We start from the raw sequence: 18,999 nt of genomic DNA on the forward strand, positions 1-18,999 counted from the left end.
CATTATAGAATAAACAGGCACTTATGGGCTAACCTGGGAACCTAACTTACTGATATAACGTGGCGAGTGGAATTCAACCCATTCCCCATTTCCCCCACTGAAACAACCAACTAACAGAAGGACTTCAGGGAGTGGATTCAATTACACATTAGGAACTGCCTGAATCTCTTCCAGGGTGCTCCCTTCACCTTTCATCATGCCAATGGATCCATCTTCTTGTCTCAGCAACCAGCTGGGTAGACCAGGTAGGAGGATGGAGTCTAGGTTTTAGTAGGCAATGTCTTCAAGGTGTTTCCCAGCTACCTATTTTGTGCATTAGGCCAGCAGGAACACTACCTGCACACCCACCAAGCCCGGAATGGATGCTGAGCTGTACCCCATAAGTGGATTCTCCAGGCCATGTCACCCAGCAAGGAAGAAAAGGAAGAGCCCCCTGAACCCCCCTTTATAAATTTTTTTTTTTTATGTTTTATTTATTTCTAGGAGAGAGAGAGAGAGACAGCGTGAGCAGGGGAGGGTCAGAGAGAGAGGGAGTCACAGACTGAAACAGGCTCCAGGCTCTGAGCTGGCAGTCAGCACAGAGCCCGACGCGGGGCCCGAACCCACGAAGATCATGACCTAAGCGAAAGTCGGACGCTTAACCGACTAAGCCACCCAGACGCCCCTGAACCCCGCTTTATAGAGGACTGGAAAATGGCCTTGAAGGGAAATGCTCCCAATAGGACAACACTGCCATCTGCTGGCCTGACTGGGTACTGCATGTCAGCTTCAGGGGGCTGCTGGCCCTGACCGGATTGATCTGCACTCTTTATTGACAGAAACTCCTTCCTGATCCTCTTCACTGCCCCGGTGGAGGGCTTAAGGGAATGATTTGGAAACTGTTTTAGCAGAGGACTTCCTCCAGCAGATGACTGCGTTTTGCCTAGAGCTTTCCATTATTCATACTTGTTTTTCTCCTGCCCTGTCTCCTTGTCCATGAAGTCTGTTTCCACCCACCACACCTAGTCACCTAGTCCTTGTCCTTTCTGACATCCCCTTCCTCAGAATCCCTCGAGTCATTCTTAGTCTTCCTCCCTGGTTCATTCAACATTTTCTGGCTTTAATGATCCTTGAATCCAGAGAGTTCTCAGTTAAAAGGCAGAGCTCGTGAGGTCACGTGACAAACATAAACTCTGGATCCCAATTCCTAGAGGAACAACCAGCTCTAAACTAAGCCTGAAAGGACCCTTCCCCCATCAGTTCCTGCTGATTCCTCCTCCTAAATATCTCTTTAATCTGTGGCCTCTCCCCCGTCCCATCATTTCTGCCACAGACCAAGAGAGACGTTACCTGCTGTCTACTGCAATAGCCTTTGACCTGTCTGTGAATCTCCACCCTCTCCCCAGAGCCTCCCTCAACAGCTCCCCACCATTCTCTATCTTGCCCCCAGATGCAGATTTGTAAAATGCAAGCTTGACTGCCAGTGTGACTGCAAGATTACAACACCTCTGAGCGTCCTCTGTGGTCCAGCTGCGTCAGCCAACTGGTTGTCAGGACTGGTTGCATGTTAGCTTCCAAAGGCTCCCAGACACAACGCTCAGCTGAGACCCACTGAGGCAAGAGTCCCTGGAGGTGAAGCAGGGTCTAGGCTGAGACCCAGCACTCACGTGGCCAAGCGTCCCTGGCATCTCTCTAGCCTGGCTCCCATCAACCACTCCTCTCCCTCCCTCACCCAAGCCACACTCCACCCATTCCCGTCTTTTCCACCAAGTTCCCTCTTCCCGAGGTGCCCCGCCTCCCTCGGGCCTCTCTTCCCTCCCTGACAAACTCAGACTCTTCCTTCCGGACCTAATGCTGACGTCACACCCTTGACACTTGCTCTGCAGTGACTGTCCATACCCCTGTTGACTCGCTCTCCCCGATGTGCCACCGCTGTCATGGTTTGTCCCCAGGGCTGTCCGACTATCAGCACCACGCTGCGGGCTGCTGGAGGGCAGCGCCCGTGCTCAGTCCATGACCACTTCGCTCGCAGCTTGCGTGGAACAGAAGATGGCTCAGGAACCTTAGCACACGCTTGTGATACTTCTGTCCTTGCTTCTGCCCTCCTGCCGGGCTTGCAGCCTGGCCCTGCAGTGACAGCTTTTGTCTTCTTTGGTTTGTCCTAAAGGGTAGGGATTGCCTCTTATGCTTCAATGCCCTGATGGCTCAGAATCTGACGCTAAGAAAAATGGTCTCTGCAAAGGTTTGTCCAGAAACCCATAACCAGGGGCGACGTTCACCAGGCTACCAGAGTTGGGGGCTGCTGGAGCTGGTCCCATTCCAGTGAGGTTAGGCACAGACAGGGCTAGAACGTTCTCCTCAGTCAGATAAATAGCCTTTAAAAACGAGCCTCTCCTGACTTCCTTTTCTGCCCCATGTAGAACCCTTAAGGGTCAGCTGAGGTTTCCTCTGCCGATCCTCTGGGCGGCACGGCTCCAGTGGGCCAAAGAATGCAAGAAACATTCCAGTTTCCTGCAAGTCCTTATCTTGGCCGGTGGTGGAGAAATGCTGCGGTCAGTGGACACAGAGGCGTGTGGCTGGCATCACAGAGCAGAGAGACCAGCAGCAGGCGGCCCCTCCGTCAGAGCTACTCAAAGAGTGGCCAGTATTGGCGGCAGCCCCAGCCCAGACCTACAGAGTCATGAGGCCTGAGGATGGGGCCCACCAACCTGTGCTCCACCCAGCACGTTTACCAACCAGTTACCAACCAGCATTGAGAATTTTTGCCCACCTTGCACCAGCCCCAGCTCTGAATCATTCCGGGATTTGATCCAGCACATCCACTGGGTTGAGTACCAGGCTCTTGAATCACCAAGGTGAGGGCAAGAAGAGTACATTTTCTTCACTTCTTTAGCGCCAGTACTTAGAGCAGAAGCTGGCTCATAACAGGGCTTCATCAGCATTGATGGAATGAATGAGAGTAAATGAATGAAGGACAACAGCCCACACACCGTCTGGCTTGCTCACCTCTGTGATCTCCCCTGTGTCCCTGTGTCCCCCCCCCCCACCCCCACCCCAGGGCACAGCACACTGCCTGGTAAGAAGCAGGCAGACAAATGAATACATGAATTCTTGTTTAGACCACCCTCACCAGATCCAGCAGTCTCTACAGCATTGTGTGTGTATGGGGGGCCAGCAGTGCTGAAAACCTATGAGGGGAACATAAACTGTTTTGAGAGCATGGCGTGGCCTTCAGCCAGAGGTTAAAGCCTGGACAGGCTGCGGCAATGAACAACTTCCTGGTCCTGGGGCAGCAGAAGCTTTTAGGGCACATGCCTTCCTTCCCACTCACTCATTACTCCTGGCTCCAAATACCATTATTTGCCATCTTGCAAGTATGAAACCACAGGCCAACCAAATTCCATTGTAATGCACAAATTGTATCTTCACATGCACTTGGGTTAAATTTAGATTTCAAGTGCACTGATGTGAGTTAAATAACACAAGGCAAATTTTTTTAAAAACCAGGTGGGTTTTTTTTTTCTCTTGAATCAGAATTTAAGTTACTTTAATAATGATCAGAGAAACTTTCCAAAGGGGTAGAAAAATAAACCCAAAGGACCCGATTTGCCAAGTGCCTGATCGGACAGTAAGCTTCCACTGCTGGGCACCTTCAGAACACCTATGGGCCCAACAGTGTGGGAGCCCAGGGAAAGGGGCTGAGGACCTGAGGGCACGACAGAGTCACTGAACAATCTTTGGGAGCAACCAATCATCAAGAGAGTCCAATTATTTAAAGTTGAAATGAGTGTGAGAATTTATTCACAACATATGCAGATCTCTGAAAGTAACTATGCAAATACATGGGAAGGGGGAAACTTGAAAAGCGCGGTAACGTGGAAGCTGGGTTCCCAGCCTGCTGGACATTGGTCACAACTTCACTAGATGTGAATCCATCTTGGTCCCTTGTGGTTCCCTTTGTTCTTTCTCCTAATCTAGCATTTTTAAAACAGGGGAAGATTCATACTTTTTTCCTCAAAACCCAATGGTCTTGGGAGGCAACAAGTATTAGACTACGTTACCCCCTTCCTTGGTCATCAAAGAAAACACTTCCTTGGTACTGCTTTCTAGAGAAAAGATTTCTATTAGCAGAACTTTAAATATATATACACCAATTTCCAGAGACTCTCAATTGGCAAAATGCTAGATGATTCTTTTCTTAACCCCCGTTCCCCCAATCCCATATATTTGTTACTGAAAACAGACTGACAAACCTTGCAGTCCGGTGTTGTCTTTCTCACAACTACTATTGTGTTGATTTGCAGGCCCCCAATATAGATGGGCAGAAATGCAGGTGACAGAGACGTAACCTGTGCGGTCTGAAGCTTGGTCACACACTTGTTCTGGAGGTTACCCAGCCATCTCAGAAGCCAGAGGCCAGGAGCATCCCTCTAACTTCCATTAACCAGTCACTACTACCCACCTTGCCCCAAGCCTACACAGCCCCAACCCTGGGCTGGTCTTGTCTCGTGCAATGACTGTTCAAATAGGCCATCAGAATGTTCTCAAATTTTCTCCTACTGTCCGCTTCTTTCTGTTCAGGACATGCTCTCCACTGTAGCCATGAGGGCGGATTTTCAACTCTACATAAGGAATGGAGAATTCATGTCCTTTCCACGGCTCCCAGTTCACCCCCTACATGAAAAAGAAAAATGCCAACATTAAGAAAAGGCACTAGGGATGGGGGAGGGGTGGGTTATGTACAAAGGAATGCTTCTTTATGGGGAGAGGGGCGGAGGGGGGTGAATACGCCCTCTCTGCTTAGGGAAGACAGGGGTAGTTACAAAAAGGGAAGTACAGGGCGCCTGGGTGGCTTAGTCGGTTGAGCGTCTGACTTTCGCTTGGGTCATGATCTCGCGGTTCGTGGGTTCGAGCCCCACGTCGGGCTCTGTGCTGACTGCCAGCTCAGAGCCTGGAGCCTGTTTCAGTCTGTGACTCCCTCTCTCTCTGACCCTCCCCTGCTCATGCTGTCTCTCTCTCTCTCTCTCTCTTTCTCTCTCTCTCCTAGAAATAAATAAAACATAAAAAAATTAAAAAAAAAAAAAAAAAAGGGAAGTACAGCTGAATCTAGAAACCTGCGCTCTCTGCCGGGCAACAGAAGTTAGACAGACTGGTGACTCAGAAGACCCCCCCCCCCCCACTACCGCCACCGCCACCTGGGGTTGGGAGGATAGAGTGTGAGCCCAGGGGCCAGGGAGCCTACAGCAGCAGCAAAGCTAACACAGGGTCAACCTGGCCGGCAACAGGCACACTATCTTTGGCTCACTCTTTTCCGTTCCAAAAAAATTAAAGGCAAAAATAAACATATTAATTGGCCAATCATGTAAAATCATTTTCAATTTAAACTGTTTAGATACTAGCTCTGGGGTAACAAATAGCCTGCTGAAAACTAAATTTCATTTTATGTCTTTTGACTGGTGAGCGCAATAATATTTAATTCACTTAATAACCTTGCAACCTGGCCAATAAAGAGCCCAAGTGACCAATTTTATGTATTTTAATTTGTGAGGTAAATAATAAACAAGAAGCTAAATGCCTTGCAGACTGTGAAAAGCACATTAACCAGATGAATGTCTTTTATTAGCAAATATGGGGATGGTTTAGGGCATGTTGGCTGCTCATTTCAAATATTTGATCTCTGATCACAGGCTTTCCTGAGTCAGCCCACATGCTGCCACCATGATTCATGGACCCACCTACCTTGGCCTCCCTGGGAGAAATTTTCTTCTTCTCTTTGAAAAATCACAAAAGGATTGGGAGTCCCCGCTGTCTGGTCAGGGCCAAAGTAATCAAACTGTACCTGGACTTGAGATGTGCTAATGTTTACAGTAACGTCCCTTACAAGGTAGTTCTGGGGAGAGGTGGCTTCCTGAAGGCTAGAATAGACCCAGGGTGGGAAGTTAGAAACCCAAGACGGGGAGGAGTTTGTGGCGACAAAGATACCATTTTCAAGAAGCTGTATGGGAGCAGCCAGGAGATGCCTGGCAAGGAGTGAAGATGATGTCCACAGGTCGTGGAGGTCTGAGAAATCACTGGTGGGAAAGTTTCAGGGCAAGGAAGGGGGGAGGAGCCATCAGGAACTCAGCCCTGTGTGCACCTCCTGAAATGGAGAGAGCAGTTTAGCACAACGCTCTGGGGAAGATCCTGAGTGGCTCTGGATGAAGTGGATCCAAAAGTGGGTCAGATCAAAGGCAGAAAGGACTTTGTTTTCCTGGTGATCAAAGGGCTTGAGAAAAATAGCTCTGGTTTCACTGGGAGAACAACTAGAAAGAGTTCTGAAGTGTCTGTTATGAATGGAATGTTAGTCCCCACTCGCCCCAGAGGCATATGTTGAAGCCCTCCTCTTCCCCCCCCCCCCACCCCGTGTAGAAGTCTCTGGAGGTGGGACCTTGGAGAGGTAATTACGTTAAAGGAGATCAGGAAGGTGGGTCCCCCATGATGGGATTAGTGCCCTTGTAAAAAAAGGGAAGAGAGACCAGAGCTTGCACTCTCTCGCTCTCTGGCTCGCTCTCTCTCTCTCCACTATATGAGGACACAGTGAAAAGGCCACCATTCACAAGACAGAAAGAAAGCTTTTACCAGGAACTGAACTCTGCTAGCAACTTGATCTTGGACTTCCAAGCCTCCAGAACTATGAGAAATAAATGTGTCTTGTGCAAGCCACCCAGTCCATGGTATTTTGTTACTAAGCGTCCATGTATGAACCAGTAAACTGAGATAGTGCATAATCCATGTCATCTGTCTCTCTCCAGCAGTGGGCAGCCTGAGCTCCCACCCACCTACACTAAGTGTGCAGCTCTGGTGGGAATGCAGAGTGGGGAAGGGCTGCGGCAGATGGGCAGGAAGGCCTTGACCTCAAGGCCATGGAGAATGGAGAAGCAGCCCCACTGCCCTGACTGGGAGCAATCAAAGGAGAGAGGTAGCCAAACCAGCCTGGAGAGTGTCACTTTGGGAATGCAAAGCTTTGGGCAGAGCTTGAGACAAAAGAAGTTCACCTGTCGCCTACCTCACTGTGTTTGGTCTCCCCGTATCTGCCATTGGGGTTGGCCAAGTGGCAGTTCTTGTACCACCAGCCACCATGATGTGTCAGGGCACAGTTGCTGAGGGCAATATCATTGTCTCTGTCAAAAGTTGTAAACTTCCATCCATTGTGGTAAGTAAGAGCATCCCCTGTGGGAGAGGAGAGATGAGGGGTGAATGTCGGACTTTGGCCGCTGAGATGGTGACGGAGCTCTGGGTTCAACAGGACAATCTCTGGGCATGAAAACGCCAAGGATCCGGGCATTCATGTCACAGGTAATCACTCGTCTCTGAAAATGGCCACGGTGAGACCATGATACAGATGAACAGATTCTCCTTCCGGGCCTGTCACCCAAACTTCAGGCCTGTTTCTCCAGTAGCTTCAACAGCCTTAACAGCATTTTCATGTAGGAGCTCCATAGTGAAATAACCAAACATCTGAAACCAAACTCGTCGGCTCTCCTCCCAGCACCCAATGACCCCTCACACAAGGCAACCTCCCCCCATCTTCCTGAGCCACATCTGCCAATCCCGTGTACCCCTTGATTGAGCCCACTGTCCCCACAGGCATGGCTGGCGTGTGCAGCAGACAGGTCTGCCCTCCATGCCTCTGCTCCCGGTTTCTCTCTGCCCTCCTCGGTCCAACTCCCAAGCATTCCTCAAAGCCCAGCTGGACCCCACTCCTGAGGAAGGGTCAGCCCCTTCAATAATCCCTCACACCCCCTCCCAGCACACACTCCCGAGTTTCCTGGGCACATATGTACAGTTTAGTGCTTCACTACATCCTGTCTGGAAATCCACTTGAATCATCTGACTTGTATTTTTACTATTTCCCCATTGTATCTGTCATCTTTGTATCAGTTTAATTCTTAATTCAGCTCATAAAAGGCGATGGGGCCTGTATCAATCCTAAATTGTGTTCCTAACATAACAACACTTATGTTTTCACCTGATGCCTGAGCTACCCATCACCTTCACATATGTATCCTCCTCCCCTCTTCCGCTGTCCCCATGACAGCCTACAAGGTGGGTGGGCCAAGCAGCCTGCAGTCCTGTGAGGAGACAGACTCACAGAGGTTAGACTCTGGGGACCTGTCAAGGTCCCACTGTCCCCATATAGCAGGGCCGGGACTCAAACCTCAGTCCTCAGATTCCCAGTCCAGGGTCCTTCCTGATATACCAACTTGCCTGTGGCTTCTTTCTTTCCGTAGAGACTGATAATTACGCTAACCAGAGCAGGCCGTCTCCGGTTCGCCCAGGGTGGACCCTGGACCAGCAGCACCAGCATTACCTGCGAATTTGTTAGAAAGGCACGTTCTCAGCCTCACCCCCACCCCAGACCTACAGAACCAGAAACTCAGAGGAAGTACCTGCCTGCAGTCTGCATTTTAACAAGCTCTTCTGAAGTCAACAAGCCCTTGTAGCAGATGGACACTAAAGCCTGAGAACGTCAGTCTGCAACTTCCTTCACTTATCCCAGAACCATGAGATTCCAGGACCCCAGCACCAGGCTAGGCTCTGGGAAAACAGACGGAGGCAGTCCCCGCTCTCAAGAACTTAGCTGGGGGACGGAGGGTGCAGATGTATGTAAAGAGTTAACACATTATGCAAATGGAAGGTCCCGGATTGTCCGTCTGACTTTGCAGCTCACACAGTGGCTCCTTGATGCCTTCCCCACGAAAGCAGGGGAAGCAAGAGCCGGGGACACGGGCCATTCCCGCTAAGACAGCTGAAGGGCCCCTGCCCCCGTGGGTTTCCTCCAACTGAGGAAAGGCATGTAGTTGCTGTGTTTGTACACATCTCTCTCCCCTTCAGCTCTCTTGCAGATAGTTAACTACAGCTTAAAATAACACGCATGGCTCCTTTGGGGACACTCTTTTAATGAGCGGAGCTTACGGAACGTGCATCTAAAGTTCCCAGAGCTGTTTCCTAAGAATCTATGCCGAGGTTATTTTTTAACGATTTGTTCACAGTTATCGAACCTTAGGCACCAAGATCAAGGAAAGCGAAGCAGGTTTCGGACTAAGTGTGGCAGTTTATTCCGTGATGGATTTGCTCCCTCCCAGAAAATGATGCCATGCTGATGTTCAGAGCATAGACAGTGAGCACACTCATGAATCAAGAAATTACTTTTCTCTGGTTGTCGGGCCCCTGCCAACACGGTGTTATGATCTATTAAGCTTATCTCCCTAAGTAAGATAAAGTGGAAATGCCAGTGGTGGGCAGCCCCTCTCTCTTCTATCAGAGCTTGAGGAGAAATAAGCAGCCTTAACTTTTAGTGTAATGGCTTTGGGTGGGCAGCTGGCTCCCCTCAGGAAGTGGGTGTGACGTTGGTGGCAACCCCATAAAGGCTCAGGGTGGGGCCACTGAGCTGGTCATCACCCATCTCGTCAAAGATACATCACTCCCAGATCGGCTCTCCTCCCACACCTCCTGAGACGGGGAGGATGACCCAGGTAGCTGCACCACCTTAGACCACAAGAAGCCATCGACATCACATCCTTGTAAGTCACACAAGATTATCTGGACCTTGAACCCTGGGAACAGGAACGGTCCCATGAAAGGGGATGTGTGCCATTTCTATCTTTCCCTTGTGTCCACGAACCCAACAATTTTTCCTCTTTTTAAGTACCAGTATTTAAGGTGCACCTGGGTGCTCAGTCAGTTAAGCATCCGACTTCAGGTCAGATCACGATCTCACGGTTTGTGGGTTTGAGGCCTGCTTCAGGCTCTGCACTGACTGCACTGACTGCTCAGAGCCTGGAGCCTGCTTCAGATTCTGTGTTTCCCTGTCTCTCTGCCCCTCACCCTCTCACACACTCACTCTGTCTCTCAAAAATAAATAAACATTAAAAAAATTATAAGTACCAGTATTGAAGAAGTGGTTTCAAAGCAAGAAAGGCACTGACTGACATTTGTATAGAACAATTCCTCACCATGGACAATCAGCACCCTTGGCCCCAGCTGGTGGAATTCCTCAGCCACACTTCCAAGTGCCCCCAGGGCGTGAACCCATCCCTGGTTGGGCATCCCTGAGTCTCGTGTATACAGGACTTGAACCCAGCTGCAAATGATTGGTTAGCCCACAGAAGTCACTCGGTGCCACTCCAAATGTCTGTGTCTTCACGATCTCCTCTTCAGAGATGAAGAGCATCTTGCAGGTAGGGCTCATTAGATGTCCTCCCTGCCCTGCTCCAGGGCTCAGAATCAGAAACCAAATTTACCCAGCACTGCCTTGCTGGGCTCTCCTTCATGGGGCAGTAATGGGCTCTCTGATGGGACTTCAGGGGAAGCAGAAGTCGGGGGCCCACCTGCACAGTGTGAGTCAGGGCAGTCCTTACTGGCACGTTTTCCCCCATGGCCGCACATCTCTGATCTTAATTGGAGCTCTAATGGGGGTCTGGGGGGGCTAGCACATGTACAGAGACATCAAACCCTCACCTTCTATTTGAGCTCTACATCTGAACAGTACCTCATCATTTAGGACATGAGGGGTCAGAAGTTTCCTAAATTTCAAAACTCTCCTGGGGACCAATCAGCCTATATAAGGAAAGCTAAAACTCCACTAAGCCCACCACGCGATTTCAGAGTTCCAAGTAGGAATGCCGGCACATATGGGGAAGCCAGAGCGCTGCCTACATGTGGTGTGATCTGAAAGCCTCCCAAGGCTTCCTATGAAAAAACACACCCTCCACTGACCGGCACTGTGGGCCTGAACAACCCCAGAATGGGAATTATCCCCTAATCACAGTTAAAATGCATACTGAGTCCCTGGGAGGAGGATCACATTAATTCACGAATATATTGACTCCTTTTCACTCCTTTCCCCATTAGCGTCAATTCCTGGTTATTTTAAGGCAGTTGTCAGAAAAGGTCCACGTGTGCAGCCAAAGAGGGGAGAATGGGTGGTCCTCATGGGTGGCCTGAGTGAGGTCCCAGCCGAGAGAGCCCAGGGGGCACTGGGCTTCCGGGAGAGACGGGACTCCGCATCTTGTCCAAGGAAGGTCCCGTGAACGGAGTCTCCAGAGGCTGGGAAGCTTGAGCCGGAGAAAGGCCGGCTCACTTGGCCTCCACCGTCAGTAGTGAACGTCAAGGAGAAGGAAGAGCAGACATCCTCCACGTGCACTGAGCAGGGCAGGAGGGGGCCCGAGGGGTCTCAGGGAGCCTGTGACATGTGCACTCCTCACACCTAATGGCTGGAGACCCAGGAATGAGCAATGTCGTCCAGTTTCATCCAGGGCGGGGAAAGGTACGCAGTGCGGAGTCGAGTAAAACAGGATCTCTCCGTCCCCCTCATTTGGTTTTATCCTCACAACACCGGGAAGGCCCGTCTGTGTTTCCCAACTGCAATTTAAGTGCCTTGTTCCTAGGCCTGGCTTTCGTGTTTCGTATTGTACTGTAAGCGGATAAAGTGCAGCACACCGAATGTCCAGAAACTGTATAGAAAGTTTCCAGCCTATGGAGACCCCAGACCCCCTCGAGAGAAGTGACAGCTCTTCCAGCAATGGTACGTTTTTTTTTTTTTTTCAAGGATGTTTCCCTGAAACACTTTGCACTTATCTTTGCACACTTGAACCCTTTGCCACGTCTGTAGCCCAAACTCTTCGTGCACTAGTAGCTAACTACCGCTCCCACTTTGTCTCCTCCCATGTCCCCATGTCAGCAAACTCTTCCCTTCACAGCCCCTGTGCAAACTCTCTGGGTCTCAGGGACTCTCCTCTCTGCACGATGAGACATCCATAATGCTACACCGACAGGTCTTGCTAGCAACGGAACATTTTAAATGCATCTGCTCTGCACCAGGCTCCATGCTGAGCACTGGGAAACAAGAGCAAACACAAAATTCATGTGGTTAAAAAAAAACAATTAAACTATAAGACCTAAAAGAAACTGCATTAGCAACTGGCCGCTCCAGATCACACCCCAGAGGCATCTGGTCACAGTCATCCACCCTTAGGGGGCTCCTGAGTGGCCTCAGACTTCAAGGGCACACCCCAGTACCCTTGCTTCTGCTCGGTCCTTGCTCACCATGGACTCCCCCAGGCTGGGGGTGGGGTGGGGGGAGGGATTCTTTGTTTCCCATCTAAGCCCTACCCATTCAGAGCCAGCTCCCTCCCCCTGCCCTGGGGGAAGCTTCCTTCAACAGCCTCAGTCCTCACTGTACCCACTTTGTCGCATCCTGTAGCTCTTTATTCTCCTTACCACTAGGTGACACTTTGCAAAAGTTACTTTATATTATTATTTATCTATTTACTTGACCGTCTAAGGGGAGTGACCATGTCCTATACAGTCAGTGGATCTGGGAGGTAACACATTCCTACAGGGACACATCAAAGTCAAAACTGTGCAAAATCAAACAACCATTCACTGGCTTGGGAATTTAAAAACACTATAAGTTAAAAATAGGATATTAAAACAACAACCACTGTTCCCTCTCAAATAGAAAACTCAATAGTATAATCCTAGTATTTCAGCCACGTTGCTTATGTTGTTCTCTTCCTTTACATCCGAACACACCATCGACTGGCTTACGCCCAAGGGGCAGCAAATCGAGGTGAGGGGTTCCCTGCTTCGAAGGACCTGCTAATTTCTGTGTGGTCACAGCTGGATGAAGTTAATGAGACCTTCCTTCTTGTTGTTTGAATCAGCCCCGTCATTTTTCTCTTTACTTATAGTAAAGTGCTGCAAAATATTCAAAGAATAATACACACACACACACACACACACACACACACACATACACACTTCCATGCAAGGACAGCAGCCACATTGCTGGAGCCCAGTGAAAGGTGGGCATTAATCACTCAGGATGCGGGTTCACTGGCCAATGCACAATAGCCTGAACCAGGGGAGCGTAAGAGGAGGGTTTTTACCGGTGGGGGGATGAACATATAATATACAGAAGTCCCAACTTCCAGATGGTCAAGGATTGCTTTCACACATGTTTACTGCTCACCCTCTATAGGGAACGGGTCATCAGGACTGAGGAGCCTCAGTCATCAATGAGGACGATTCACCTTCACCCAGCAGTACTGGACTCCCAGATCCGCGGCATGTGGCAAACCAGTCCTCAGACCCACAGAGAGCTCAACACCCTAGCAGCGGGGAGATGTGAGTGCTCACCGGCTGTGCCTCTGTATTTCCCGACTGTGAGCTTGTACCGCTCCTTGCTGGAGGCCACCTGGAAGGAATCGTACACAGCATAGGCGGATTCGTTGGCAGTCTGTAGGTCCACTCTCACCTCATACCGGGTGGAGGTGCCAGTGGTGAGATTGTGCAGCTTGTCAAGTCCTAAAAATAAAGCAGGCAATCCCAATAACCAATCAACCTCCGTGCCCAAGCGCTCGCCTACCAGCAGCTGAGATGTTCAGCACCAAAAGTCACCTTGGCCTTTACCACTTCTGCTAATGGGTGCCTTCCTCACGCTATCTCTTTTGGGGGACCCATCTTCTTATCCTATTATCTCTTTGGCAGGGCCATATTAATGAGGGTGGAAACTGTGTCCTGTTGGAACGAGCGGTGGAGGGTAACCATGTGGCGAAATGCCCCCTTGCTCCTTCTCTCTAAAGTAGACTCACTTCTGCTTATCATCCCCTATTACACTAAGCAGAAGAGGACATCAACTCCCACTGTAAGGGCACTGGAGCAATTCTGCACCAAGCAAACCACAATGTCATCTACTCTACCCGACACTGAGTCTCCAGATTGTGATTTTTTCATTCTCCATTCCCCGGTGGGTGCTTTTGGCTAGTTCACCCTCTATGTGCATCTGCTCCAGAAGAGAGCAGAAGGGAAAGGGAAAAAACAATCCCCATCATGACGGGCATTACTAGTAGAATTTCAGGGACAACTGGTATGGCCTCCCAATAATAGCCCAGAATCCCAATTGGTCAACTGCTTTTCTACTGTGGTTTCTAGGACATGCAGGCTCCAGGCAGATCCTGTGGGACTTAGATACAGCGTAAAGACCACCCGTGACAGCCACACCCTGTCACAAGCCCAGCATATGAGAACCTTCCCAGCAACACGGCCCCAATGACACCTTGCTGGGCAGGTTCCTCAGAGGGTCCTGTCCCTGTCACTGGGACATCTTCCTGAATGTGGTGAGCCCTCACAAGCCACCCACGCAACTTTTGAAGAGAGATGTCCCCTCCACAACACAGCCCCCCCGGAATCTCAGCGCTCATACCCAGCCAGAACTCCTTCATGGGGTCCCCAAAGCCTTCCACGTAGGTCCGCCAGCGCTTGAAGAAATCCAGCTGCCCAGTGTTGCGCCTCTGGAAGACCTGTGAAGGGAGACGGGCCTTTTACTCTGACACACTGGGACAGATGTGACCAAGTAAAAGAGGACAGCAGCTTGGACTGGGGGCTGCCCAGAGGCTAGACAGAAGCAGAGAGAAGGTCAAGCTGACAGATGTGATGACAGACTGAAAGTGGAACTGAGACAGAGGGAGAAGTCAGGAGTGATTCTGGTGGTTTGGGCTTGCGGTGCTGGGTGGCTGTTCCCTCAGCTATCCGCTGAGATGGGGTCTCTTAGAGAAGATGGGTTCTGCGGGCGCATCATGAGCTCACTTGGGACAAGGTAAGTGAGGGTCACCCCTGAGATGTCCTGGTGAATGGAGAGGCCATGGTGGCAGCTGAGAGTAAGGACTAGGGTTCTGGAGAGAGATCTCGGCCAGACTTACAAAGGTAAGCATGTGTCTCAGATGATGCTAAGTGTTCACAGGACCCGTTTCACTTTCCTCTCCCCAGAAACACAGAAAAGCTTCCTTTTCCAGGCTCCCTTGTAGTTAAGCTGAAATCATGTGACTCATTCAAGCCAAAGGACTGTAAGTGGGAGCTCAGGAGGCCGGGGGGCTCTCCACACTCTCTCTTCCATTGAGATATGCCACAGGGCCTTGGTGAAGGCCACATGTCCACAGGGTAGAGCCCTGAGCCGGAATCAGCCTGAGTCCCCAAGTCACCACTGAGAAGTGACTGCCAAACCCACAGAAGATTGCACATATGGGAAGAAACGTTTTATGTCTTAAATCATTGGAATCTGGTGGTGGCATTTCCTGAAGCAAGTCCCCCTCTATCCTAATGAATACAGGAAACCACTGGTACACAGAGTGTAAAGTGAAGCCACTGGAGAGGAAGAGACCACCTGGGAAGAAAGTAGGAACTGAAAAAGAGAAAGGGGCCTACAATCAAGACTCAGGGACCACCAATACACAGCAGCCAGGTGCAGAAGGACGCATTCATTAAGGAGAATGTTCTTTAAGGACAGCTAGGAAAACATGGAACCACAAAGACCACAAAGAGAAAAGTGTGGCCGGTAGTGTCACGGCAGGTAAGCAGTCAAAGACCACATGGCCTAAGGAAATGTCCATAGAACTTAGTGACACGAAAGTCATGAGTGACTCTAGCAAAGGCTAGTCACTGGAGAGAGACAAGGGCAGAAGCCAGACTGGAGTGGCCTGAAGAGTGAGTGAGAAGTGAGAAAATGGAGACAGACTTGGGTACTATTTCCTGAAAATATGTGTTGCTTACTTTTCAAAAACTCCTCTCTTTGGGGAAGGAAGGTAGTTCCTTTCAGAGTAAACTGGACTCGTTTATATGAGGCAAGCCTGAAAAGGAGCTCCAAGCTAAACACACCTGTATATACTATGGGAATTGAGACTAACTGATGTCATTCCTTGTGACCTTGAAAGAAAGCCGCACTAATCGCCATCGTAGCTAACCTCAGAAATGATTCTGGAATTCTGGAATGGCAGCTTTGTCTCCACCTACTTTCCTTTGGAGTCATTCAAATGCAGAAGCCCCAACACAAAGCCCCATCTCCCTCCATTCTGCCATGCTTCACAGCAGGTGCCTTGAAATGAAACACATTATCTCTAGTTTGGTTAAGGTACCCCTCCCGATATGTGTGTGTTCTTTCCATTTCTTTGGGAGGGAGAGGAGAACAGGTTGCTCACAACAGTGCTGACATCTCCACATGGGGGCTCACATTTAAGTCCTATGAAGCACCAACCCACTTCTGCTGGCCCAGGAAGCACAGAACTAGGTGTCAATGGTGGGCAGGAGAGCCCTGGCCTCTGAGGCAGACCATGGCCACGCCTGGCCAGGGGCTGGTGAGTCAGTCATCTCTATCACTGAGCCTGTCGGTCAGCTTGGTGACCAACAGGGTTAGACATGAGAAGGAAGCGTTTCTCTCAGAGGTGCTAGGAGAACTCAATGAGATGGGAAGTGTAAAAATGTTCTACCTCAAAACCTGGGTGCTGAGCAGAACTTAGGGAAGGATCAGGCAAATAATTACATGCCGCATTAACACTGTCGTTCCTTTCCCCTTCTGTCCTTATTTTAGAGACTGTCACTCCTCTCTTGGCTTCCTTCATTTCTTTACTCATTGACCCACTTATGTAACTACCAATTACTGAGCATTTTGTTAAATGCTGGCTCCAGGGCAAGTATATATGATGCCATTTTACAGATGTGAAAGTTCAGAAAAGCAATTAGCCAGATTAAATAATAACCAGCTAATTATTTAGTGGCTGATGCAAGGATAAAACATTGATCTCATCTTTTATAAGAAAATTTGAACATACCAGCTTTACTTCATCTATTTTCCAAAAATCACTTCTTAAGATTCTCGGGGGGTAACTGTTCATTTCCTAGCATGATGCCAGTTCCGGTACCTTCCCTGGGACACTTCCTGAACCATGAGCAGTGGAATCCCAGGGCAGAAGCGGTACCAATGTTTGATTCCTTGTACATTGAGTCAAATTATATTCCCACTAACATAATTAGTTATGGTACAAGGTCAGGCTCAATTTTGATTCTGCCTTCTTAGGAGAGATGCATTACAAAGGCATTCTTCAATCAATGAATAGAGTATCCAAGCATGATTGGGATTTTCCCACTGAATATATATATATACATATATATTCCCCACTATATATAGACATATTTTTAAATGTTTTAGCTTAGCTAGGAAAATCCCCAAAAAAATGGTTCTGATGCTCTCTGCATCGCTATTTAGACCCAGGTCTGCACTTACTAGCTGTGTGCTTGGACAAATTAGTGAACCCTGACAAGCATCACTTTTCTAAACTATTAGATCAAGATGTTAATAGCCCATTTGTCATGCTCTTAAATCGAGGCTGTAGCAAGATCGTTAATCATGATAAATCATGAAAGTGTGAAGGCCAGAGACTGGCACATAACGATACAAGTTATTCTTATATCTCAGTAAATGTTTGCACTTTACTGTGTCAGATTTCAAATGACCTGACCAACCACAAGCACTTGATTAGGCAGCCCGAGTGGACTCTCTCAGAGTCCAGTCCATTTCCATTCTATGGGGTGAAAACACCTCGCAGGGCAGCGTCTGGGATAACAAGAGCCACTTAGCAAATGAGCCTCGAGGCAAGCAGTAAGTCTCAAGACAGAGCTATCACTTTACTCAATGTCCTGACTGATTCAATTGGGAGAAAAAAATGAAAATCTCATTTAAGAATTTCTAACGTAGTCCTTAGGACTTGCAAGATGGAGAACAAAGATGGAAATATTTGAAGCCCTTAAGTGTTCCCAGATGGCCTTCATTCCGGCCTGCCTCTGTGGTATCAGCTACCACGGGGTAGAGTTCTTCAGGCCTCTTAAACATACGGGGGCTTCTGCTGCCCCACAGAGAAAAATGTCCTTAAAAGGATTTAAGAAGCTCAATTTGAAAGAGCAAGCTACTAAGGTCATCTCTCAGTGACTAAAGCTCCTCGAACCCTACATCATGGACACCGCTAATAAAATCTCTGGTGTGGAAGTTTCCAGGACTCCACATGTTTTCTGGACTGTGGTCACTTTGAGGAGATCCCTACAGAACTCCAGTTCGTGAATTACCTTCAGGAGTCTGGGGCAGAACACAAGACTCGAGAGGGGGTGGGAGACTGGTGTTGGTTAGAACATAGGGGGGGTCTTATGACTTCTGGAACCGACCTCGGTTTCCTGGTGAGGGTCACTGGCCTGAGCCGGCTGCAGAAGGCAAGCTCCTTGGGGGCAGGGATTTTGAGTATGGGTCTATGCTGCTGGTTCTTGAGTATATAAAACAGTGCTTGGCACAGTAGGCACACAATAAGTAGTTTTGGAAAAATTCTTGGCGATTCCCAGGCAACTTCTCCAGGTATCTTTCTAGAGGCTGCCCTAGACCAACGTCTCCTTCCCCTGTGGGAGGCTGGCTTTCAAAGAGGCCCCACTTGACACCACAAACATTCTGCCGATGGTCAGTTATATGCACGGAGGCAGGAGCCCGGCCTCAAGCCCGAAGAGACCGGATGCTCACAGCCGCGCTAATGAAAAGCAGCAGGGACAGCCCTATGGCTCTGTCAGGTGGAAGACCCTCCCATGCTACAACCTCCTCAGTTATTTTTGTAAATCAATCGGGAATACCGCACCCCCCCCATCCTGTTCCTGCCTCTCAGCCATCAGATGCAGCTGTGCAGATAATAAGTTTTCTTCGCTGCTGCTTAGCGGATGGTGTCATTTTACCCATGGCTGCTCAAGTGTCTTTGGCCTCCAGGGCCCCTGAGCAAACGTCTAAACGAATAGAGTCTCCGCACTAGGAGCTCGTGCTTTCTCTTCCCCAGAGTGAGCTCTGGATCCGCTGCAGGTTAAGGCCGCGTGCTGGTCTGGAGTGGTGAGAGCCTCTATCTGTTCAGGCACCCGGAGAAGGGGGCGGAGAGCAGGGATCAGACTGCAACCCTCAGAGGCAGCTCCTAGTATAATTGGATCAGGCTGATTCAATCAAAGTAGGTGCCGTGGGATGTGAGCAGACAACAGCCCAAGGGAATAAAGCCTCCACACAGACGGACCATGACGTCCATCACAGACGGACCTTCCACAGGACGAAGGCCTTCAGTTAGGAGGACCAAGGTCCAAAGAGGTCAGGCATTTCCACGTTGGGTGGCCTGGGAGGACCCACGGGAAAGA

The 18,999-nt window shown here is 49.5% G+C and overlaps 1 protein-coding gene across 1 annotated transcript in view; it reads right to left on the reverse strand.

The window, feature by feature from the left end:
- Nucleotides 1-3,763: 3,763 nt before the first annotated feature.
- Nucleotides 3,764-18,999, reverse strand: part of TNN (tenascin N) — a 63,402-nt gene continuing 48,166 nt past the window's right edge. Inside the window, exons 17-20 of the mRNA XM_039242346.1 lie at nt 14,228-14,324; nt 13,162-13,329; nt 7,025-7,188; nt 3,764-4,653 (exon numbers count right to left, since the gene is read on the reverse strand). Coding sequence (XP_039098277.1) covers nt 4,513-4,653; nt 7,025-7,188; nt 13,162-13,329; nt 14,228-14,324 — 570 coding nt within the window. The 3' untranslated portion in view covers nt 3,764-4,512. The remainder of the gene's footprint in view (nt 4,654-7,024; nt 7,189-13,161; nt 13,330-14,227; nt 14,325-18,999) is intronic.

This window comes from Hyaena hyaena, unplaced genomic scaffold, assembly GCF_003009895.1.
Source record: "Hyaena hyaena isolate Hyena2069 unplaced genomic scaffold, ASM300989v1 scaffold_209, whole genome shotgun sequence".
Lineage (NCBI taxonomy): Eukaryota > Metazoa > Chordata > Mammalia > Carnivora > Hyaenidae > Hyaena > Hyaena hyaena.